This window comes from Haematobia irritans, chromosome 3 (genome assembly GCF_050003625.1).
Source record: "Haematobia irritans isolate KBUSLIRL chromosome 3, ASM5000362v1, whole genome shotgun sequence".
Taxonomy (NCBI): Eukaryota; Metazoa; Arthropoda; class Insecta; order Diptera; family Muscidae; genus Haematobia; species Haematobia irritans.
The window spans coordinates 8,531,542-8,558,572 of NC_134399.1; the positions used below are offsets into that span (position 1 = coordinate 8,531,542).

A 27,031-nucleotide genomic window follows, 5' to 3' on the forward strand; every position below is an offset into this window, starting at 1 on the left:
AAAATAATGTGAAATTTAAGGTAAACCAACTTTATATAGTCGGGTTCTTATCAAATTAATCGAGAAACCTTATAAATAAAAAATATTCCTTTTAAATCTTGACGAAATCCCAATGAAAAAGAATGACCGCATCAATTTTGCTTTAAATCGAATTATTTTAATAATATTTCTTCAATTTAAAGGGTTTCGGTTATTTTTATAATTCACAATAGTATATCAATGTATACTATAATTTCATAAAATTATATATTAAATGTCTGCTAAATTAATTCATACAATTTTTTTAAGGGTGCATCACTGTTCAAATTAATCGAGAAACCTTATAAATGGTGGAATATTGAAAGGGATATACCAAGAATACCCCAAATCAAAATTAGAAAAGAAACAAAAAAATATTCCTTTTAAATCGCAATCGCAACGAAAAATAATGACCGCATCAATTCTGCTTTAAATCGAATTATTTTAATAATATTTCTTCAATTTAAAGGGTTTCGGTTATTTTATATATACTACAATTAAAAAAAATATATATTAAATGTCTGCTAAATTAATTCATAAAATTTTTTTTATTTAAAATTTAAAACAAAATTACGCCGAATGAATGATAGGTGGAAGATATCCTTAATCCAACGCTTTAGAAAATATTGGAAAACTTTCTGTGGTTTTTTGCAACTCCTCAAAAATTTTTAACATCTATGGAAATAGGACAGAATCAATTTTTCCTTTATCTTTTCTGTTAAAGTAATCATTATTATAGGTAAATAGAAAACATGACTTTTAATTTAATATTTTTTTTTAAGTTTTTATTCACAATAGTATACTATTGTGATTTATTAATAACACCCACTAGACTATAATTATTTCAAAAATCTTGTGTTAAGAAGTGTTCAGATGCAAGGATTATTTGAATGGTATTGCCATCAGTCGATTAATACCAAACTACAGTGAAACCTCTCAAACTTGGACAGTCTGAAAACCGGAAACCTCTCAAATGTGGACAGTTGTCTGGAGAAATTTTGCTATATTAAAACATTAAAATTAACCTCTCAAAGCTGGACACCTTCCCAATGTGGACAAAAATTAGGCGACCGTGGGTATCTACTTTTCGGAGGATTCACTGTATTTTCTCTTTATAAGAAAAAACCGATAGTCTGGCGTTGCCAGATTAAAGAAAAATTACATACGAATCTACCATCGTAACATACTTGGATCCAAGCTGATCTAAAGGATTAAACATGAAAACATTTTCAATAACTTTTTCCAAAAGAAGAGAAAAAATATTCAAAATAATAAAAACAAATTAGGTTTATAGAAAAAAAATATTCTTTGTGTATTTTCATCAAATTTTAAAATAAAATTAAGTGATATCATACATATGCACATTTATATATGAATTATTTATTTATTTTTTGTTACTTTTAATTATATTCACCAGGTAAATAAATGCTTTGGCATAACATAAAGCCCTTTAATAAAAATTTATATATATAACACTTTATAAATTCATAATATATATATAAAATTTAAGTAATATTATAAATTCCTATAAGGAATTGATTTTGCTATCATTATACATCAAAAAATTTAACTAAACATTCTTGTAACATATTCCCTCAAAAAATTTCGTTTCTCTTAAAAAAAACCGCTTATATTTCCCTCCCTACTTATGGTATGACATCGAAGTATGGAGATGTATATATATAGTTACTGGTGGATTACTAAATTCAAAATTTTATACATTGGAAGGATCCTTTGAGGCTTACAATAGATGATTTCGGCTGCAGATTTGTTGTAGTAATACCATAGTGATGATTATGGCCCCATGTTGTTGTATGCTGTAATCCTTAGAGGCTTTTCCTTTCGGATAAGGATTATCTACTCATCCACATATATAGACAGATTTCAAAAACAAAAATTACCGAGAACACAAGAATACATTTTCAAGGGGGAAAAGGTGGGATTTTTTTTCATATTCAGTTTTTTCGATTTTTTTTCGTTTAGATACAAGCGTGCCAAATTAAGTTTTAACCAGAAATAGAGAGAGTTATATATGTAGAGTATATATATATAAAAGAGAAGAAAAAAAGAAAAGAAAAAAATGGGAAAAAATACAAAAATAAGGTTTAACACCCAATCATTGCAGTTTTGCAAGTTTTTTTTTGTTTTGTTTTATTTTATTAATTGATGTGAGTGTTTGGTGATTCGGGGGAAGAGAGATTTTTAGTGGTGAGTATGTAGCAGTTGGGTGATTATATTAAAAAACACAGAATTCCTGGTGATTTGAAGAAAATTATTCCTTTTATGCCTGAAGTGTATAATTTTTTGCGTTCGAAGAGTTTTTTAGTTTATTTGTTAAACATAAATGTAAAAAAGTTAGTGTTTGACAAAATCATAGGTTTAACTCTATTAGAACATAAAGAACACGCACACACACTTAACTGTGAAAATGAGGCATATGTGTAGAATGGGGATATTGAAAGGATTCTGTAAAGGGATTTTTTCTTGGGGATACCGATTTTTGTTAAAAATAAAAATTGCAAATAATATCCCTATAGCTATCCTCAAATGTCCCCTTAGCTCCATTTCCATTTTATGACAACACATAAAATTATTGCTCTGGCAACACTGCTACTGATAATTACAAAGCCAGCTCAGCAAAAACATATATCCTCTCTATCTTTTTATCGAGAGAGTAAATATCATTGCTGTATATTTAGGGGATTTAAAGAATTGTCTTTGTTTTTTTTTTCAGGTCTAAAGAATGAATAAAGGCAATATCCTTAAGAATTCACAATTCACAGCCATTTATATGAAATATTTACGGATAAAATATTTATAACTTTAAATACAAGAACTTCTTGTGCTCAATGTATATATACCAGAGAGAATAAAAACACAAGAGAACGAAACTGTGAAGTGAAACTGGTGGCAGTCATGAGGAAAATTTCTCTAATATCACGTAGTTTTTGTCGGCACTTCTCTCAAATATCAAACAGTTTGCATCGGCGTCACCAAGTGCAGTTCTCTGCCGGCTTTACGAAACGTAAGGGAAATAGGATTTAGAAACTACTTTGTAGTAACAAATGTTCTTTTTATAAATGTTATCATTCCATTAAATTTTTTGGCAGACATTTTGAAATTATAACTGCCGATGCCTTTATAAATAATTTTTCAAAACAGCGCTTCGTCCGCAACGTCGGTAATACCAAAGCTGCATGCATTGTGTGACATCTATACGATTGACATTTATTGTTTTTGTAGAAGAGAAATTTTCGTCCTCCTGTGTTTTTATTCTCTCAGTTTTTGTAGAAGAGAAATTTTCGTCCTCCTGTGTTTTTATTCTCTCAGTATATACGACAAAATACAGCTTCTCTCTCTTTTTAGTGAGAGAGCATGTGTCAAGGCTGTATATGACCATTGGAGGTTTAATGAACTTGGCGAACAAGGGCTATATCAGGGTTGCCATTTTTTGGTCCAACAAATTATAAAGTTTTAAATTTGGTCCGATGGTCGGACCAAATGGAATTTGGTTCATTTTAGTCCATTTTCGTCAAATCGGTAATTTTTTAAAAATTTTATATAGAAATAAAATTGTACAGAAATTAACACCAAAAAAATTGTATAAATACAAAATAATGCAATAAAATGTTGACAAAATTTTCTATAGAAATAAAATGTTAACAAAATTTACTATAGAAATGAAATTTTGATAAAATTTTCCATTGGAAATAAAATGTTGATAACATTTTCTATGGAAATAAAATTTTGACAAAATCTTCTATGGAAATAAAATTTTGACAAAATTTTCTATTGAAATAAAAATTTGACAAAATTTTCTATAGTAATAAAATTTTGACAAAATTTTCTACAGAAATAAAATTTTGACAACATTTTTTATAGAAATAAAATTTTGAAAAAAATTTTCTATAGAAATAAAATTTTGAAAAAAAAATTTCTATAGAAATAAAATGTTAACAAAATTTTCTATAGAAATGAAATTTTGATAAAATTTTCTATGGAAACAAAATTTTGACAAAATCTTCTATGGAAATAAAATTTTGACAAAATTTTCTATTGAAATAAAAATTTGACAAAATTTTCTATAGTAATAAAATTCTGACAAAATTTTCTACAGAAATAAAATTTTGACAAAATTTTCCATACAAATAAAATGTTAACAAATTTTCTATAGAAATAAAATTTTGAGAAAATTTTCTATAGAAATAAGATGTTAACAAAATTTTCTATAGAAATGAAATTTTGATAAAATTTTCCATGGAAATAAAATGTTGATAAAATTTTGTATGGAAATTAAATTTTGACAAAATCTTCTATGGAAATAAAATTTTGACAAAATTTTCTATTGAAATAAAAATTTGACAAAATTTTCTATAAAAATGAAATTTTTCCTATAGAAATAAAATTTTGACAAAATTTCCTATAGAATAACATTTTCACAAAATTTTCTACAGAAATCAAATTTTGACAAAATTTTCTATAGAAATAAAATTTTGACAAAATTTTCTATTGAAATAAATTGTTAACGAAATTTTCTAGAGAAATAAAATGTTGATAAAATTTTCTATGGAAATAAAATTTTGACAAAATCTTCTATGGACATAAAATTTTGTCAAAATTTTCTATTGAAATATAAATTTGACAAAATTTTCTACAAGAATAAAATTTTTCCTATGGAAATAAAATTTTGGCAAAAATTCATATAGAATAACATTTTCACAAAATTTTCTTTAGAAATAAAATATTGACAAAATTTCATATAGAAATAAAATTTTCACAAAATCTTCTATATAATAAAATTTTCACAAAATTTTCTATAGAATAAAATTTTCACAAAATTTTCTATAGTAGTAAAATTTTCACAAAATCTTCTATAGAATAAAATTTTCACAAAATTTTCTATAGAAATATAATTTTGACAAAATTTTCTATAGGAATAAATTGTTAACGAAATTTTCTATAGAAATAAAATGTTGATAAAATTTTCTATGGAAATAAAATGTTGATAAAATTTTCTATGAACATACAATTTTGACAAAATCTTCTATGAACATAAAATTTTGACAAAATTTTCTATTGAAATATAAATTTGACAAAATTTTCTATAAGAATAAAATTTATCCTAGAGAAATAAAATTTTGACAAAATTTCCTATAGAATAACATTTTCACAAAATGTTGACAAAATTTGCTTTAGAAATAAAATATTGACAAAATTGCATATAGAAATAAAATTTTCACAAAATTTTCTATAGTAATAAAATGTTGACAAAATTTTCTATAGAAGTAAAATTTTGACAAAATTTTCTATAGTAATAAAATTTTGACAAAATTTTCTATAGAAAAAAATTTTCACAAAAATTTCTATAGAAATAAAATTTTGACAAAATTTTCTATAGTAATAAAATTTTCACAATATTTTCTATAGAATAAAATTTTTACAAAATTTTCTATAGAAGTAAAATTTTGACAAAATTTTCTATAGTAATAAAATTTTGACAAAATTTTCTATAGAAAAAAATTTTGACAAAAATTTCTATGGAAATAAAATTTTGACAAAATTTTCTATAGAAATAAAATTTTGACAAAATTTTCTATAAAATAGAATTTTTGATAAAATTTTCTATAGAAATACAATTTTTGACGAAATGTTCTATATAATTAAAATGACGACATTTTTTATAGAAATAAAATTTTGGCAAAATTTTCTGTATAGAAATAAAATTTTGAAAAAATTTTCTATAGAAATTAAACTTTTACAAAATTTTCTATAGAAATAAAATTTTGACAAAATTTTCTATAGAAATAAAATATTGACAAAATTTTCTATAGAAAAATTGTTAACTTGTAAGTGATATTAATTTTGATTTGGAAAAATCGTCCGCTGTTTCGAATTTTGGTAAAATTTTAGAAAAATATTGGGCCAAAATAAAAGTTCATTGGGGCAACACTGATGGCATTGGAGATTTTAAGAATTGTCTCTGTTTTTCGAAAGATCTAAAGTATGAACAGAGATAAAATTCACAAGAACTCATAATAAGAGCAATTTGTACGAAATATTTATAACTTTAAAGACAAGAAATTCTTGTGCTCCAGTCAAAATTATTTTTTTGGTTGTAATTTATTTAACAATCATTTTCTAATGAGGAGCGATAAATTTCCACTATTTTGATTTATGAACGACATTTCCTACATATCCTTGAATTGATTTTTAAATTAAATTTTTACCCAAACATTTGGATTTTTTTATAAATAGTCTTCTATTTACAAAGAAGACGATTAATCCTATTTATTTTGCAAAATGTGTTGAGAAGATAAATGTCTTCTTATTATTTTTAGATTCTCGAAAAATATGGGAAAAATTGGAGGTATTTTGGTCAAAATTTTATATAAATAGGTTTTGAGGATAATATTCAGTTGCTTATGCTGTAGGAAAATTGGAAAAGAGATTAGAGGTTCTAAGAAAAAAAGGAAACGATATTTATTAATTAAACGAACACACAGAGAAAACACTTGCAAACAAGCACAATACAAATACAGAGAGTAAAATATATAGAAAAAGAGAGACAGAGAGACAATAGAGAAATTCACACACACACTTACAACATACACTCTGCTACACACATTTATTGAAACTATTTGAATTAAATGAAAATGCTTTTGATTAAAAATTATATATGTATATTCTTTGCAGATGTTTATTATTTAATATTATTTTAAAATATATAATTAATCAAAAAACAAAAAAAAAGTTCATATTAAATATTTATATTTGTAATTAATTTTAACTAAAATCATATACATAATAAAAATGAAACTAAATTAAGAAATATTGATTGGTATGAAATGTTTTAGCTATTTTTTTTAATTTTTTTCCAGTAATTAAGATTGTTTTAATTATGAGAAGTTTTAATTATGTCGCACACACAAAAATATAAAAACTTTAATTTGAAAATTAATAATGTTAAAGAGAAAATTCTGAAGTTTTTATGATTTTAGTTATGAGCAACAGAAAATAATACTAGTCTTTTTGAGCTTTTTATATATGGTTAAGGCTTACATTTCTGTTTGTTTTTAGTTTTAGAAATTAAAGCAATTTTTTTTGTGGGTAATTTAAAAAGATTATTAAATAATTATTGCAATATTAAGTAAATTCTTTTTGTGTAAAGATTGACTTATATAGAAAAAAAAAAACAAAAAACTGATATATTATAAAATGATTTTTTTTCGATGAATGATAAAACTAAACTTATGTATAAAGAATTTATTAATAAAATTTATAAATTTCTATATATATTCTTATATATATTTACTCAGAATATGATTTAATTAAATTAATGGAATTATTTTTCTTTTGTTTTTTGTTTTTATGGATATCCTATACAAACAAAGAGCAAAACACAATCTAACCAATTATTATTTTTTTTTAAATTAGTTGAGATTTGTTTTTTTTTTTAATTTTTGTAATAGTATTTGGCAGTTGAGTTAATTTTTATATATCCAATTTATTAAAATGTTATTGTTTAGGACATACACATATAGACGTGAACGTTGTTTGTTTTTATTGTATAACAAAAAAAAAACTAAACTATGAAAATAAATGATTGCATTTGACAAACAATTTCTATGAAAGAAACGAAAGCTAGGCAAAAAAAAATACAATACAATACATTATAAATGAATTACTTTAAAAATTAATTATGATATGGAAAAACAAGGCACACACATACACACAATAATTATTACAAAAATTCTTCTTATTGCTGTACTATTTTTGTATATGGTAGCATTTTTTTTATTTTTTTATTTTGCACTTCAAGCTTGCTTATTGGCAAATTATAATAAAACAAATTATTCAATTGTATTTATATGGGCACATTAAATATATATATATTTTTTTCGTTATAGAAAAAATATTGCTAATTAAAATGATATTTTAATTGCGGTCGAGTGTTTGATGGATGAAATGACATATTGTGTCCGGATATGATATATGCATGTGTATTGTTAAAAAAAATATTTTTTTTTTGCATCGAAGATGTGTGTATGTATTTTGAAGCTATATGTGTATGTAGTTTGTTTTTTTTTAAGTAAACATATTTTTAAAAATTTAATCAAGTTTTTATTACATTATTTTCTAACAGTGTATTTTGCTTTCAACCTTCACTAACAAATCAATCCTGAAAAACGTTAGGGAAAATTATTCCGTATTTGTTATTAGGCCCATCTGGGCGATGAAGCCTTTTTTAAAAAATTTACGCTCAATCACCAAACTATATAAACCAATTATGTTTTAATTGATTTTTTTTACTCCGAAGAAAAAAAATCGTTGATTTTATCCTATATGTAATTCACAATAAACATATATTGTGAGTGAAAATATGTTTTTGAAATCTATTTGTGTGTTCTAAAGCAAATTTACCACAAACAAACGAATTTGAACTGATTTATGATTAATTTTATAATTCACAATAAACGGCTCTACAACTTGTTATTTAATAAATTTTTTGCAATACATAATAACCTACTGTCTAGGATTTTCAACCTATACATAATTCACAATAAACATTTATTTTCAATCAATTTTATGAAATTAATCATTTTATGCTATACGTAATTCACAATAAATATATATTGTGAGTGAAAAAATGTGTTGAAATCTATTTGTGTATTCTAAAGTACATCCACCCTAAACAAACGAGATTGTCTTTTTTATAATTAATTTTTTAATTCACACTAAACTGCTCCATAGCTTATTATTTTATAAACGTTTTGCAATATATAACTGCCGATTTGTTAGAATTTTCATCCTATACATAATTCACAATAAACAGTTATTCTCAATAAATTTTATGAAATAAAAAAAAAACTTCTTTTTACAATAAACATTTATTGTGCTTGAAAAAACTTGTTGAAATCTATTTGTGTGATCCCAAGCTAATATATCCTAACCAAACTATTTTGTCTTCATTATATTCTATTTATAATTCACAATAAACAGCTCAACAGCTTATTATTCTATACATTTTTCGCAACATATAGAACTTATGATTTGTTTAATTTTCATTTTGTAGGCAATTCGCAATAAATAGATATTCTCAATTACTTGTGTGGAATTAAAGTCTTTTGTTTTCATATTAACTCACATTTAACATCTATTGCGATTGATGGTAACGCATTTCTTGTGCAGAAAGTAGCTAAATAAATATTTATTGTGAATTGCGTATAATTAAAAAAGTATCTACTAGACTTTTTTAATTATACGCAATTCATAATAAATAGTTATTTTCAATAAATTCTGTGAAATTAAACGGAAAATAATTCACAATAAACGTCTATTGCGATTGAAGACAACAGATTTTTTGCATAAAAAGTGGCTATAGATATAGATATTTGTTCTCTTTACTTTTTAGGATTTTCATCCTATACATAATTCACAATAAACAGTTATTCTCAATAAATTTTATGAAATTAAAAAAAAAAAACTTCTTTTCACAATAAACATTTATTGTGATTGAAAAAAATTGTTGAAATCTATTTGTGTGATCACAAGCTAATCCACTCTAAACAAACTAGTTTGTCTTCATTATATTCTATTTATAATTCACAATGAATAGCTCAACAGCTGATTATTCTAGACATTTTTTTGCAATATGCAGCTCTGACGATTTGCTCAATTTTCATTTTGTAGGCAATTCGCTATTAACAGATATTCTCAATTAATTTTGTGATATTAAAGAGAAAATTTCCTTGTTTTCTTATTAATTAACAATTTACATCTATTGTGATTGATGGTAACGCATTTCTTGCGTAAAAAGTGGCTAAACTAGTAGATAATAATTTAATTGTACGCAATTTACAATAAATAGTTATTTTCAATAAATTCTGTGAAATTAAACGGAAAATAATTCACAATAAACATCTATTGTGATTGACGATCACTGATTTTTTGCTTAAAAAGTGGCTAATATAATAGATATTTGTTACCATGAACATTTATTTTCGATAAATTCCGAAAAATTAAACGGAAAATAATTCACAATAAACAACTATTGTGATTGACAACAACAAGGGTTTTGCGTAAAAAGTGGCTAATATAATAGATATTTGTTACGACATTCTCTTTGGTTATTGGATAGAACAACGTTTTCACACAAATATTGTAATTAGAGTATGGGAACTAAATGGAGATATTTATTGTGGAAGTTGATATATAATTAATATGGATTTAGTATCTTTATTAGGGATAATCCATAATTGGTTTTATATCTAGAGGTATTATCAGTTTTTCCACTTTGAATTTAGGCATTTAATCCATTCCCAATAAGAATCTATTGTGAATGGATGAGTCCATATATTTTATAACAAAAATGTAGAAAACAAAAAACCATATTTAAATATAACTGCTATTTCGAATATAGGTAATTTGACATTCAATCTATACTCAAAAGTAATCTATTGTGAATTGTTAGGCCCACAAATTTAAAATAAAAGTGGTAAAAAAGAATAATTAGACATTTCTGCTAAATATTAATCCTTATCGATATTAGCATGTAGTAGCATTGATTATGAAACGCTGTGTTCGTTACGACTTTTAAAAATTTTAGTAGTGTTAAAATTAATTTTACTTTCACTCAAATAGGTAAAGTAAAAAAAAACACAATATAAATCAATTCTAAGAAAAAATACAGTTAGAAAAATTTGCTACTTAGAGAAAATTTTAAAGAACAATTTTTAATATTATTATTATTTTAAAAGAACACGCAAATCCAAACGAAATCTACTATAGATAAAAATTCTTGAACAACAAGAGGCATGCATACTTGTTGACTGGATGATTCACAGTCTCAAAAAAAAAAAAAAACTATATATAGAAAATTACATGAAACTTTATGATAATAAAATTTAATTGGAAAAATAGTTTTATAACAATTTCAAGAATTCAACTTAGATGCTAAAGGAAGAAAAACAAAATACACTGAACGAAATGATAAATGTGTCTTGAAGAAAAACCAAAAACAAAAAAAAATGAGTTTGTCTTTTGTGATTTGTTATTGTAGTTGTAAATTATTTTTGAAATTATTACCAATTATTTTTGTTTTGTTTGAAATCGTATCGTATTTTTTTTCGATTTTTTGATGATACGTTTAAATAACTAACTGATATACATATGTATGGAGAGCATAACATATGTATAGATGTTTATAATAAGTGAAGTGTTAAAAAAAAAAGAAGAAAAAAATGTTGATTTGATTTGTTCTGTGTTCCCAATGAGAAGCCGCTTATATTAATAATTTTTTGGGTTAATAAAAAATTCAATTAACAATAAATTATGAATCATCATACAGTATAGCTTGTGGGAGGATTACCAAATGAATTTATTTATTTATTAAAATTAAATAATTTAATATTTTAAAGAGATTTTCTAAATTTAATTTAAATCGATATCAATTAAATTATAATTTATAATTAATTTAATTTATTTTAACGTAATTAGAAAATATTATAATTTATAATTATACAATTTGGTTTAAATAGATGTAAGTTTATTAATTTTATATAATTTAATTTCTTTTAATTTTATTACGTTTCATTAAAATAAATTCAATTAAATTATTTTATATTATTTAAATTAAATTTATTTTTATTTTTCAGGTCCAATTTCTCATCGTCCGTTTTTTATTTAACCGGAGTATAAATCACCGGTTAGTAAAAGTTTTGTATGCGATCAACTGCGTTATCGACATCGATAAAATAATAAATAAGAACAAAACATTGAGATAATGCCCCTTAATTTTGTTTCAATTAATGATTTTATTTAAGTTAATTAAATTATTCTTTATTTAAATTATCCTCCCTTTAAGTAAAAGCCAAAGTGAAAGTGCTTATTTTTTTTGTTGAAATCCAATTGTCTAGCTAGCTCTCTCATTTGAAACCCGGACCTAAATCAATAACAACATTTTTTTGTGTTAATGCTTTAAGCTAAGTTGGTGGCTAAAATGCTCAAAAGTGTTAGGCATGTAGTTGTCGCTATTGCCATGACTGTACTTGTGGTGATGATAGCTGCGGTTTTTGTTGTTGTTGTCGTTGGTGTTCGTGTGAAAAATGTTTTATGTGTCGATGGGGCAGCGGCCGAATTGAGACCGGCCGTATACAAAAATGTTCCCAAATTATTATTAGCATGATCGGACTCACCTCGTGTTGTTTTCATAATGACCGAGGCAGGTGATGAAAAGCCGATAATGTTGTGAGCCCGCAATTCAATGCGATAATAGGTGTTACCAGCAAGATGAGTCATCTCGTATGATGTACTTTCGGCTACCTCCACAGATTGACATTGATTTTCCAGTTCATGCCATGTGCCAGCCATTTTGACTCCCTAAAAAAGAAAATAGAAATAAATTAAGTTAATCTCATTGTCGCATATTTTATATGGAACGGTGTTATCGATTTTGGAGAATGGAATAGAGTCGATTTAAATAAAATTATTATTTAGGTTAGGTAAGGTGGCAGCCTGATGTTTCAGGCTCACTTAGGCTATTCAGTCCATTGTGATACCACATTGGTGAACTTCTCTTTTATCACTGAGTGCTGCCCGATTCTATGTTAAGCTCAATGACAAGGGATCTCCTTTTTATAGCCGAGTCCGAACGGCGTTCCACATTGCAGTGAAACCACTTAGAGAAGCTTTGAAACCCTCAGAAATGTCACCAGCATTACTCAGGTGGGATGATCCACCGCTGAAAAACTTGTTGGTGTTCGGTCGAAGCAGGAATCGAACCCATGACCTTGTGTATGCAAGGCGGGCATGCTAATCATTGCACCACGGTTAGCATTAAATTATTATTTAAAAAATTCTAAATCATTTTTGGGAATTTCAAGATATGACGCAAACGGTGTTATCGACCTCGAAGAATGGAATAAAGACGATGTAAATAAAACTTTTAATATAAAAACTTTCCAAAATCAGTTTTGGGTAATTGAATTTTTTCACGCTACGGCATCCCTAATGTAACAAATTGGTGTTCACACTATTCCCAATTTTTGAGGATAATGTGAACGTAGTATCATACAAATTTTTAAATCTCGCTAGATGGCTAAACTGCAATATTTTCTAAAGATTTTTCAAAAAAAAATCCACTCCGAAGTATATTTTATGAATAAATCATGCTACCCTGGAGAACACAGAGTAATAAAAATAAATTTGTAAAGGAGTTTTTCAGATGACTTCGGGGGCCACCGTGGTGCAATGGTTAGCATGCATACACAAGGTCATTGGTTCGATTCCTGCTTCGAAGCTTCTCTAAGTGGTTTCACTGCAATGTGGAATGCCGTTCGGACTCGGCTATAAAAGGAGGTCCCTTGTCATTGAGCTTAACATGGAATCGGGTAGCACTTAGTGATAAGAGAGAAGTTAACCAATGTGATATCACAATAGACTGAATAGTCTAAGCGAGCCTGATACATCGGGCTGCCTCCTAAGCTAACCTAACCTACAACTCCATTCTCCGATCGCTTCAGCATTCAACTCTACTTACCGGACAATATTTGACTTGATAGAAATCAATGGGTTCACCATTATCAGCTGGCACACTCCATCTCAATTCAAAATGATCCGAATAGGGTGACACTACCACCGGCTCCTCAATGTCATTTTGTACCGGCGAATGCAATGGTTTAGGCTCTTCGGGTGCTGAACGTTTTGGTGTTGATTGTTGTGTATTCACACCCCACATACCCAAGCCAACTTGATTGCGTGCTGCAAATCGGAAATGATACATGGTCTGAGGTTTCAAACCCTCAACAATATAGGGTGAATCGGGTGACCAACTGCGATTTAACGCCGTTGACCAATCGGGATTTATGGCTTCTTTATATTGTACAGTGAATGCGGTAATGGGTAAACCAAATTCTGTAGGAGGGCTGCGTATTTCAAAGGTAATACTGGTAGCTGTTAATTGTTTGGGTTGGGCCGAGGGTACGGGTTCAGGTACGCGGGCCTCCTTCAATTGCATATCATGTTCGCTGGTGCCATGAATATTTGTGGCAATACATTTGTAGACGGAATAATACTGGCGAGCTACGGGATGGACTATCAAATCACTGCGGGGACCTGTGCCCACAATTTCCAAATTCTTATCGTAGATATCCTTGATGGGTTTGCCATTCCAGCGCCATTCAATGGTGGCATTTGGTATACTCATGGCCAAACAGCTGAGATTGACTTTGCGTTCCTCCCAGCTGAATACGGGTGGCAAATCTTTCATGTGTGAGAAATCTGGGGGGAATTCAATTTGAATGTGTCCAGTACTGTAGGCACTACCTCCAGTATTGCGAGCCACACATTGATATAGACCATCATCGGAGCGAGTGGCTTTGAAAATTCTCAAAGTTCCACTGCTTTCGCCTTTGTCCTCATCGAAATGCTGTTCCAAATTAATACGCTCATCATCTACTTGAGGTCCCACAGCAAACTCATCATCAGAGCCCCAACGACGGAAAGTGATTTGCGGAGCTGGACGTCCTTTGGCCCGGCATGTAAGAGCCACCTCCTTTTGGCTCACTCCAGTAACATTGTACAAATAGTAAATCGAGGGCGTAATCAAAACATTTAGTTTTGTCTTTTGGTCCACCACGCCAGCATCATTCTTGGCTATACATGTATAGGTGCCATAGTCATCTTGGGTCACCGAGTTAATATTCAAGACACCAGTCAAGGGATCCACACGGAAACGATCAGCAGTGGCAACATTTTGTTGTGTGGCATCTTTAATCCAGAATATTTCTGGGACAGGTTTACCGGTTGCCGTACAATTGGCCGAGAATGGTTTGCCTTCGGTAGCTTCCAAAGTGGTGGGTAGATAAGTGATAACGGGACGACTGTAGACCTCAACGCGAATGGTACGTTCAACTAATTCTCCGGTTTCGACAACAGCGGCACGGCAAGTGTAGATACCATCATCGGATTCTTGTACGTTACGTATGAGAAGACCATGGGTCTGAACCACATATTTATCACCGGTGCGAATCTGTGGGGAGAGAGAAAAATTAGATGTTGTTTTTAAATGTGGTGAAACCCAGTGGCGCTTGATTTCAATTTTTCCCAAAATTGGAAAAAGCCGAAAGTTGCGATTAATCTAGGTCACCTAAGTTTTTTAGTTCTTTGTTTCAATTACCTGGTCACCATCTCTCAACCAATCAATAGTGGGATTGGGATCAGCTTTCACTTCACATCTGACCACATAGTCTTCACCCAATATGGGATTTTGATTTTCTGGAGCATTTGTCCATGTAATACCAACTGAAAGAAGAAGATAAGGAAAAATCACATGAATACAAGATGATTGGCAACAAAGAAATATTTATCAATAAATAAATTGATTAGCTTCTAAAAGCATTTGAAGGTGTCACGTTGAACGCATTCACGCAATTTCCTAAGAGTATCCATGGCCAGGCAGCATCACCAAACAAAGTGCCAACGTACTCATATAGCAGCGTCGAACTTTTTTTCTTGCCACTTAAAATAGCTTTTAAAGTTACACCATAGCCGAGGAACTAAACTAAAGACACTCCAAATGCATTCGTTGACATTTGGGAAAATGCAAGCTTTCCATGTTTTATTCATTTTTAGAAAGAAGTTTGTCTATGTGGTAGAACGTGAACGTGACTAGCACATGTCTGTCTACCACTGGCGTGGGGGAGGGGAGAGGAGAGAATGGATCAGTCGCGTTCAAACTCTCAACCCATTGCACTGTTCATGTCTTGTACCATTTAGACATGACCGGGAGAATGTGGTGAAATCGACTAAGTTGCCTAAAGTTTTGCCATATTTCTCCACATATTTTCCTTAGTACGTGGTGTAGATTTGAGGCAAGTAATGATGCGATTTGTTTAGAGAAATGTAAAGATTTAGATCCTTTGGTGAATAGCAAATAAGGAGAAATATATGCTAGATGAAATGCATTGGCCACGTTGTTGTATGTTAGTTATGTGAACCTACAATTTATTTATTGGCTGTGACAGAGAATTATTTGTAAATTTTTAGTTTAGCATGAGAAAAAAGAATCAAATGGAATAACTTTGGCTGGGGCATTTCTTGGGTATATGGCATATAAGAAATTCGTCAGGACTAGGAAGAAATGATTTTGACCTCAGATCCCCAGAAAGATAAGGCTTGGGAGTTATGGCTATCTCACACTAAAAAGTATTTTGTGCTACTTTAAGTCCTGAGCTTCTTTGTTTATCAATGCTTGTAGCCCGATTCTATGTTTAGCTTAATAATAGGAAACCTCTTAAGGACAATGTCCGGGGGCAGAGATAACTCCCCACTGAAAAACTTGTATATTGTTTTACCGACCGTGCAAAAGATCTCAAGATCCCGTGTGTACTCGAAGTGTAGAAATCCGCTAAGCTTATCGGTACTAAGACTAATGGAAGATTTACCAACGACAAAGGTCTTTACTCCCATTCATGTAGTTGAGCAACATATGAAAATCCTTGAATTCTGTATTCCTCAACTCGGAAGTAGGCAAAAACTTCTGCAAATCTCTCAATGAGAACGATGAGTAATTTCAATATCCTCCTGAAATGGATATCCAATCAAAATAAGGCCAGATATAACCCTGACAAGGGATCATCCTCTGATGAAACCACTTAAAGAGCTGATCAACAAATCATATCCTCGAGCTCCGTGTTCCCCAACTCGAAAAACGCCATAAACATCTGCAAATCTCTCAACGAGATGGTTGAGTAGTTTCAGTTCTCACCCGATATGGACCAGATGGTCAAAATAACGCCAGATAGGACAACGAAAAAGGATTATCCTCCTACGAAACCACTTAAGTAGCTAAGCAACAAATTAAATCCTTGAGTTCCGTATTCATCAACTCGGGAGTAGGCAAAAACGAGAAAGGATTATCCTCCTACGAAACCACTTAAGTAGCTAAGCAACAAATTAAATCCTTGAGTTCGGTATTCCTCAACTCGGGAGTAGGCAAAAACTTCTGCAAATCTCTCAAGGAGATGGTTGAGTAGTTTCAATATTCACCTGACATGGATACCTAGTCAAAATAATGCCAGATATGACAACGAAAAAGGATTATGCTCTTATGAAACCACCTAGCGGAGCAACAAATCAAATCCTTGAGCTTCGTGTTCCTCAATTCGAAAATTGAGGAACACGAAACGCAGACACAGTAAATATTATCAGACTTTCCAACCACTGTGGACTATAATCTGGCAAAACCACATAGATAGATAAGCTACAATCAAATCCTTGAGCAACTCGGTATGCACCATTGACTTCCTCAATCACTCAAAGAGATTGTTGATCTGTTCTGAGGAAACTTAGCGACAATCAATTCCTTGAGCATTGTGTTTATGTGTAGATATACGAAACTGAGAGAATATTCTTTCCAGTCTCTTACCCAGAACTAGGACCTGACATGGATACCTAGTCAAAATAATGCCAGATATGGCAACGAAAAAGGATTATGCTCTTACGAAACCACATAGCTGAGCATCAAATCAAATCCTTGAGCTCCGTGTTCCTCAATACGGAAATAGGAAAAACTTTCTGCAAATTTCTCATTGATATGGCTGAGTAGTTTCTGTTCTCATCCGATATGGATACCCGGTCAAAATAATGTCAGATTGGACAATAAAAAAAGGATTTTGCTCTGGCGAATCCTTGAGCTCCGTGACCTCAACTCGAAAATTGCCATAAAAATTTCTGAAAATCTCTCAGCGAGATGGTTGAGTAGTTTCAGTTCTCACCCGACATGGACAGCTGGTCAAAATAATGCCAGAGTGGACAACGAAAAAGGATTATGCTCGGGCAAAACCACTTAAGTAGCTAAGCAACAAATTAAATCCTTGAGTTCCGTATTCCTCAACTCGGGAGTAGGCAAAAACCTCTGCAAATCTCTCAAGGAGATGGTTGAGTAGTTTCAATATTCACCTGACATGGATACCTGGTCAAAATTTTGTCAGATATGACAACGAAAAAGGATTATGCTCTTACGAAACCACATAGTTGAGCAACAAATCAAATCCTTGAGCTCCGTGTTCCTCAATTCGAAAATCGGCAAAATTATCTCCAAATTTCTCAATGATATGGCTGAGTAGTTTCTGTTCTCATCCGATATGGATACCCGGTCAAAATAATGTCAGATTGGACTATAAAAAAAGGATTATGCTCTGGCGAAACCACTGAAGTAGCAGGCAACAAAAAAATCCTTGAGCTCCATGACCTCAACTCGAAAATTGCCGTAAAAATTTCTGCAAATCTCTCAACGAAATGGTTGAGTAGTTTCAGTTGTCACCCGATATGGACACCTGGTTCAAAATAATGCCACATTGGACAACGAAAAAGATTATGCTCGGGCAAAACCACTTAAGTAGCTAAGCAACAAATTAAGTCCTTGAGTTCCGTATTCCTTAACTCGAAAATAGGGAAAATTTTCTGCAAATCTCTCAAGGAGATGGTTGAGTAGTTTCAATAGAATTATGCTCTTTCGAAACCACTTAGGTTAGGTTAGGTTAGGTGGCAGCCCGATGTATCAGGCTCACTTAGAGTATTCAGTCCATTGTGATACCACATTGGTGAACTTCTCTCTTATCACTGAGTGCTGCCCGATTCCATGTTAAACTCAATGACAAGGGACCTCCTATTTATAGCCGAGTCCGAACGGCGTTCCACATTGCAGTGAAACCACTTAGAGAAGCTTTGAAACCCTCAGAAATGTCACCAGCATTACTGAGGTGGGATAATCCACCGCTGAAAAACTTTTTGGTGTTCGGTCGAAGCAGGAATCGAACCCACGACCTTGTGTATGCAAGGCGGGAATGCTAAACATTGCACCACGGTGGCTCCCAACGAAACCACTTAAGTAGCTGAGCAACAGGTTAGGTTAGGTTAAAGTGGCAGCCCGATTAAGTTTCAGGCTCACTTAGATAATTAAGTCCATTGTGAGCAACAAATCAAATCCTTGAGCTCCGTGTTCGTCCACTCGACAATAGCCGTAAAAAAATTCTGCAAATCTCTCAATGAGATGGCTGAGTAGTTTTAGTACTCTCCCGATATTGGTTCCTGGTCACAAGAAAGGTTTCAAGGGAACTAAATCACTGACGTAGTGGGGTTGCAATCACTGATGTAACTAAGCCACAAGCCTTAAGCATTGTGTTTCACAACTCGATATACAACATAGATTTCCTCAAATCACTCAATGAGATGGCTGAGCAGTTCTATATTCATTTCATAGAACGCCAGATTTGCTAACGACAAAGGGCTATATTATGGCGAAACTACTTAGGTAGCTTAGTTACAATTAAATCCTTAAGCACTGTGTTCTACATCTCGATACACTCCATAGACTTCCTCAAATTACTTAACGAGATGATTGAACAGTTTTATATTCATCTGATATAGATAACTGGTACCAAGAATCTTCCAGGGGAACTGAAACACAGACACATTAAGGTTTTCAAAATATTGTCAGTCTTCCCAACCACTGTGGACTATAATCTGGCAAAACCACATAGATAGATAAGCTACAATCAAATCCTTGAGCAACTCGATAAGCACCGTTGACTTCTTCAATCTATCAACGGGATTGCTGATCAGTTCTGAGGAAGCTTAGCGACAATCAATTCCTTGAGTATTGTGTTTGTGTGTCGATATACGAAACTGAGAGAATATTGTTTCCAGTCTCTTACGCAGAACTAGGACATATACAGGGTTACTCATGTACCACTTTAGTGGCAATTTTGCCATCTTTTCCAAGTGTTTATATTTTTGTGCAACTAAATTCCATAGATATTACAGTTCTGTGCAACTTTTTTATCATGTTGTGCCACTTTTTAATTTATGCCTTTTTTAATGCAATAAATGTTGTAAAATTTAATCGCGTCCAAAACTATACATAATTTTGAGCACTTTTTCCCTTCTCTTGAATTCGAGTTATCAAGCGGGCAATTGTGGCGCCTGAAGATAGGCAACAAAAATTTTCTTTAGTTTGTTTCTTTCAGTTTTCTCTTGAACTGTTAATTTTCGATAAACTACTAAGATTAGGAATTATTGATTTTCTATCAAGGAAATTTTACCTCAATAAAGTGTTAGAATATTTTTTCCACGTGGCCACGTCCTCTAAAAAAATTACTCGCGGCAATAGAAATGGCCTAATTTATTCCAAAGTGTTGATGGTTTACTTTTCAATGATTGCAATTTAAATGACCCAGTTTTTGTTGTTCAACAGAGGGGAGGACTTTAAAATAAGGATTTTTATTCGAGCAATCAAAAATCCACGAAAAACAAGCCAATGAACACAATGATCCCCTATTCTTATTTTCGTGAATACCTTTAAACTATTCCTAAACGATTATAAAAAAATCTCCATATTTTATGCAAAAAACGCCAGTTAGGTAGAAAACAAACTTTGTTATTATTTGAATAAACGAAAAAACGAAATTTAAGCACATATTGCCATCATGAAAGTTTTTGTTTTCGCCAATAACTTGCATGCAAACAACCTGCTGTTTTCCTGGTATAATTTTTGAATTTATTTTTTTTTATATGCTAGCAACATTTCTACTTTTTATTTCTGAAGTAAATAACCAGAACATTGGAGAAGCTTTTAAAGAAAACTTTTTCAATAAGTTAACTTTAAAGTTGAAGTAAACTATGATTACGCTTTATTGAAAATACCTAGGAATATAATCAGGCAACAAATGTTCCATTAACTTTGACTATGAAACAAATGGATGCAATAGGAAATCCATCCAAACAAATGCCAACATAAGTAATGAATGTACGTATAAAACTGAATGAAATAAACAGGGATATAAAAGAATAAACAAAAAATAGTTTGTCCATATACAAGGATTAAAAATAGGTCTTATCAAATTTTATAAAAAAAAGTAAAACTATAATAAATCAGAAATTAAATGAAACTAAATTAAATTTTATTAAATAAAATTATATTAAAATAAATTATATTATAAAACAACAATAAATTAAAATAAAATATAAATTAAATTGATTTCAAAAATATTAAATTAAATAAAAATAAGCTAAATTAAATAATATTACACTATTCTAAAACAAATAAATTTCAATTCAATTAAATTAAATAAAAATTTAATACAATAAAATGAAAAAAGTTAAAATTAAATTATATAAAACAAAATTAGTACCCAACAATTTTTTTTATCACTATCTATACTCATCATTTATTATATAAATCTTATAAATAAATTCCTTTGAATTAAATTAAATTAAAATAAAATAAAATAAAATAAAATACAAAAGAAAAATATTATAAAATAAATTAACTTAATAGTATCAATTCCCTTAATCTTCCTATCCAATATGCTCGAATAAATATTGTAATAATATGTACACAGAAAAAAATATCACCAAAATATTTCCAATTAAAAAGTTAATTGAAGTTGAAATTTTTTTCAATTAATAAATTAATTGGTACAATTAACTTTTTAATCAAAATAGAAACATTAAGTTAATTAAGTCAATGATTGAACATTTTAAAATTTTTAATTAAAAAGTTAATTGATACAATTAACTTTTAATCAAATTCGGAAGACTAAGTCAGTTTATGATGATAATGAACATTTTTTTTTAAATTTTTAGTTAAATTTTTTTTTCAAACAATCAATTGTTAATCCAAATAAAAATTCTAAGCCAATTCAGAATGTAATTGAAAATAGTTACCTTTTTTTAATTAATAAATTAATTGAGTTTTGCAATCAACATCAATTAAATTTTTAATTGAATCAATTAAAAAATTAATTGAAATTTGGCAATGAAATCAATTAATTTTTTAATCAAGAATTTTTTCTGTGCCCAATTAAAACTGTGATTGATACTATCATTTTCGTGATTGAAGACATTTCAATTAAAAAATTAATTGGATCAATTAATTTCGTGATTGAATCAGAAAAAAAATTTTTTGTGTGTAGTTTAAACGAGTTGGTCATTGAACCGGCCTGCATTGATATCAGGCTAACATTAAAATGGTAAAATAAAACAAAATCAAATAAATAAAGTAATTTACTAACAAAGAATATTACAGAGAAACATATAATAAATTATATTAAATAAAATTAAATAAAATAAAATATAAATTAAATTAATTTCAAAAATACTAAATTAAATCAAATTAAGCTAAATAAAATAAAATTAAAAAAATTCCACTATTAAATTAATTTCAATTCAATTAAACAAAAATATAATACAATAAAATGAAACAAGTTAAAATTAAATTATATAAAACAAAATTAGTACACTACAATTTTTATACCCTAAACATAGTGGTCAGGGTATAATAAGTTTGATCGGCCAAAAAATGTGCCTACCAGAAATATTGATTTTAGACTCCATAAAATATATACCGATCGACTCAGAATCACCTCCTGAGTCGATCTAGCGCTTGGTGTCCGTCCGTCCGTCCGTCTGTCCATGTCTATGTTGTTCACAGGATTCCGGTCGCCATTATTAACCGATTTTGATGAAATTTGGTACAGGGAGTTTTTGGGGCACAAGGACGAACGCTATTGAATTTGGAAGAAATCGGATCAAATTTAGATATAGCTCCCATATATATGTATCGCCCGATTTCGACAAATGGGGTCACGTTGCGCTTTTTTTCAAACGGATCGTCACCAAATTTGGCAGAAGGTAATCTTTTTCACCGCAGACTTGAATTCTGCAAAATTTCATCCAAATCGGTTCAGATTTAGATGTAGCTCTCATATATATGTATCGCCCGATTTTTCTAAATTTGGCCATAAAACCCTTATTTATCAACCGATCTTAATCAAAGTTGGCTAAATGTAATCTTCTATAGCACTTACTATATGTGCAAAAAATCATGGAAATCGGTTCAGATTTAGCTATAGCTCCCATATATATGTACTGCCCGATTTTTTACATTTGGCCATAAAACCCTTATTTATCAACCGATCTTACTCAAAGTTGGCTAAGTGTAATCTTCTATAGAACTTACTATATGTGCAAAAAAAACATCGAAATCGGTTGAGATTTAGATATAGCTCCCATATATATGTATAGCCCGATTTTCCCAAATTTGGCCATATAAAGGGTTATTTATTAACCGATCTTACTCAAAATTGGTTAGATATAGTCCCCTATAGTACTAAAGGTATGTGCAAAAAATCATCGAAATCGGTTCAGATTTAGTTATAGCTCCAATATATATGTATCGCCCGATTTTGCCAAATTTGGCCATAATAACCTTATTTTTTACAATAGAGGCCTCATTTATTACCTAATCGTACTCAAATTTGGCACAAGGTAACCGTCTGTGGTATTAATCAATATTGCTCGACTTTTACAAATTTGTATTTATTACCCACACTAATTTAACGATTTTCTCTTTTTTTAATAATGGGCTCAATATTAGTGGCATACTAACTCCGTAGGCGCAATATCAACACAGCCAGTGTTGCTAGAAGTAGGGGAAATTCCCTATATGTAGGGTTTTTCTAATATTTAGCGTCTTGTAGGGACGTAGGGCCACAATGTAGGACATTTGCACTCAACACAATTTGTAATAATTTTTACATTTTGGTGGCTCTAGATGAGAAAATTAGAAGCCGGCAAGGCTTGATCTTTAACAATGTGTGGTAAACTTTATTCCTGTAGAGAATTTTGTCAACATTTTATTTCTATAGAACATTTTGTCAAAATTGTATTTCTATAGAATTTTTTTTTTCAAAATATTATTTCTATAAAAAATTTTCTCAAAATTTTATTTCTGTGGAATTTTTTCTCAAAATTTTATTTCTATAGAATTTATTGTCAAAATTTTATTTCTATAGAAAAATTTCACATGTACCCCTTAATTTTCTTAAATATGCAACTGCGGTTTATCTCCCAGACCTATATGTTACCCCACAAATGCTTATGATTACTAATTCTGTAATGGTGGTTTAGGGTATGATATAGTCGGCCCCGCCCGACTTTCTACTTTACTTACTTGTTTTTTATTTAATTTAATTTAATTGAAATTACTTTATTTTAGAATAGTATAATTTTATTTAATATTATTTTATTTAGCTTATTTTGATTTGATTTAACACTTTTGAATTTAATTTATATTTTATTTTATTTTAGTTTAGTTTAGTTTATCTAATTTTATTTTATTTAATTTATTATACTTTTATCTATAATATTCTTTGTTAGTCAGTTAATTTTTTTTTATTTTATTTTAGTATTAATATTTAGTATTTATATTAATAATTCGTTATATATAAATCTCAGAAATAAAAAACTAAAAATAAAATAAAATTAAATTAGCACACAAAATCACTATTTATGGTCATCATTTGTTATATATAAATCTTATAAATAAATAAATTGCTTTAATTTAAATTAAATTAAAATAAGATAAAATAAAATAAAAAATAAAATAAAATAAAAAATTAAAATAAATTAATATACTAACAAAGAATATTACAGAGAAACATATAATTCTCAGTTTTTTCTATTTCCTTCCCGATACTGTGACGATGAAGAATCAATTATGATTTGTTGAAATTTGCTATTGAGGCTTTGTTTTATTTTTCCAATTTGTATCCTTCTGGTCTCTTTGTGTTATTTATATTTGTTCACAACTACAAACTTAAATGGTATTTATTTGTTGTTCCCCTTATCCTTTTGTTTATTTTTATATGAGTGTGGTCATATTTTTTTTTTGCAATTCCATTTGACATTCTATGTCAATACACATCATGTACGTGATGAGGAGAATAACATGTGTTATTGGTTCCAACAAAAGACCGTTGTTGGGATGTGATTTGAAATTTTGGTTTGGTTTTTCAACCTAATTCTCTTGTAAAGATATCCTTTTGAATGGTATACATCCTTGGTTGGAGTTATTTATTTCTGACAGAGATTTTCTAAGAAATCTTTAACAAATATTGAAAGATTTTTTTTTGTTCATGTATGGTGAGTGTATTATGTTACAGAGATTTACTAACTGGCCAAAAAGAACTTTTGACATCTTTGTTTTTTTTTTTTTGAGACATAAATGGAAGGCAGTATATAAATTTATAGTTATTTAAATTGACAAGTGATATGGTAATTGTGAATAAATTTCTTAGGAGTTGTTTTTTTTTTTTTTGGTTTATTGAAAATTTTTATTGTTTTCTTTTGATTGATTTGTAATAATTTTATTGGATAATCGGAACCCAAGAAAATAATTTAATTTGAACTTAATTTGTAGAAAACTGTAATTAAATTTAGTTAGGACTTTTTTTACTATACAATTGCTTTTATCAATGAAAAAAATATATTTTTAAGCTTCTGTTGCCGATAATAATACAGCTTTTGAGATCTTATATCATACAAAAGGGAAACGGAAATGTTAAAAAAAAATCTATACATGACTACATTTCCTATGCCCGGAAATAATGGTCAACACAACAACATAAACATCCAAAATATGAATATGTAACACAAATACAAATAACTTTCTTTCCCACACACACACACATAACATTCTTAAATTCTCATATTATTTAAGTCTATCAATAGAATTCATGAGTAAATAAATCAGCTTAAAATATAAATATCAATTACAAAGAGCTTATGTTTGTAACATCATTAGTAAAGTCATTGAGTATGGTAATCTTAGGTAGGATTTTCATAAAAATTATTAATTAAATAATATTATCATATAACAATAATTTTATTATAGAAGTGATTTTAATTACTAGTGTAAAATCAATTTAAATATAATATTATATGTGAGATTTATATAGGGTCCGGAGGAGGAGGGAAATTGTAAATAGAATAAATGGAAATATCTTAATTGAAAGAATATTTCTAAGGAATTAATAAAATTAAATATTATAATAAATTTTCTAAGGGACATTTATTGATATAGAAATTTTAATTAATATGAATAAAATACTAAATAGGCAAATATTACACCCAAAGATAATAATTTCCTGTGAAACGAAATTCTCTCCTTTTTATAAAATAATTTCATGAAGAGCAACTAAACTCTAATTTAGCGTTACAATAATTGCCCCTAATCTTTCGAATTTGAATTAAGCAATTTTTTTCAACGTCAAAATAAAATTCGGTTATCTAAAATTTCGTTCCTTAGAAAAAAAAGTAAACTTTTCTATGACTTTTTTTAAACAACTGTAACTCATCTTTTTTATAAAATACTTTCTTGAAGAGCAACTAAACTCCACTGTATAAAAAATGTAACAAATTATTTCGAATTTGAAAAAAAATTATTCAATGTCAAAATAAAATTCGGTTATCTAAAATTGTGTTCCTCAGAAAAGAAAACTCTTCTTTCACTTTTTTTTAAAAAGTACGGCATATTTTAAGGCTGTATAATATGTGGAATTCTCTTTTTCCTATTTTTTTAAATTTGTTTTTAGATTTTTTTAACGTCAAAAGAAATCTTCGGTTGTTTAAAATTTCATTTCTCAGAAAAGAAACTCTTCTTTCTTTTTTTTTTTCTAAAAAATACGGCATATTTTAAGGCTGTAAAATATGTGGAATTCTCTTTGCCTATGTGGAATTCTCTTTTTCCTATTTTTTTAAATTTGTTTTTAAAGATTTTTGTTTTTTAACGTCAAAAGAAATCTTCGGTTGTTTAAAATTTCATTTCTCAGAAAAGAAACTCTTCTTTCACTTTTTTTCTAAAAACTACAGCATATTTTAAGGCTGTATAATATGTGGAATTCTCTTTGCCTATGTGGAATTCTCTTTTTTCTATTTTTTTTAAATTTGTTTTTAGATTTTTTTAACGTCAAAAGAAATCTTCGGTTGTTTAAAATTTCATTTCTCATAAAAGAAAAATCTTCTTTCACTTTTTTTCTAAAAACTACGGCATATTTTAAGGCTGTATAATATGTGCAATTCTCTTTGCATATGTGGAATTGTCATTTTCCTATTTTTTTTTTAATTTGTTTTTAAAGATTTTTTTAACGTCAAAAGAAATCTTCGGTTGTCT

The 27,031-nt window shown here is 28.9% G+C and overlaps 2 protein-coding genes across 8 annotated transcripts in view; one reads left to right on the forward strand and one right to left on the reverse strand.

The window, feature by feature from the left end:
• Positions 1–27,031, forward strand: part of RpLP2 (ribosomal protein LP2) — a 507,190-nt gene that overhangs the window by 171,676 nt on the left and 308,483 nt on the right. The window lies entirely within an intron of this gene.
• Positions 1–27,031, reverse strand: part of Fas2 (neural cell adhesion molecule fasciclin 2) — a 270,786-nt gene that overhangs the window by 15,755 nt on the left and 228,000 nt on the right. For 5 of the 7 annotated variants that reach the window (XM_075302851.1, XM_075302856.1, XM_075302853.1 and 2 more), the window contains 3 exons: positions 15,194–15,318; positions 13,556–15,046; positions 12,213–12,396 (listed from right to left, as the gene is read on the reverse strand). In XM_075302851.1, the coding sequence (XP_075158966.1) occupies positions 12,213–12,396; positions 13,556–15,046; positions 15,194–15,318 (1,800 nt within the window). Of the gene's footprint in view, positions 1–1,305; positions 1,876–11,653; positions 12,397–13,555; positions 15,047–15,193; positions 15,319–27,031 lie in introns of those variants that run through there. The other 2 variants (XM_075302857.1, XM_075302855.1) reach the window with 2 other exon arrangements.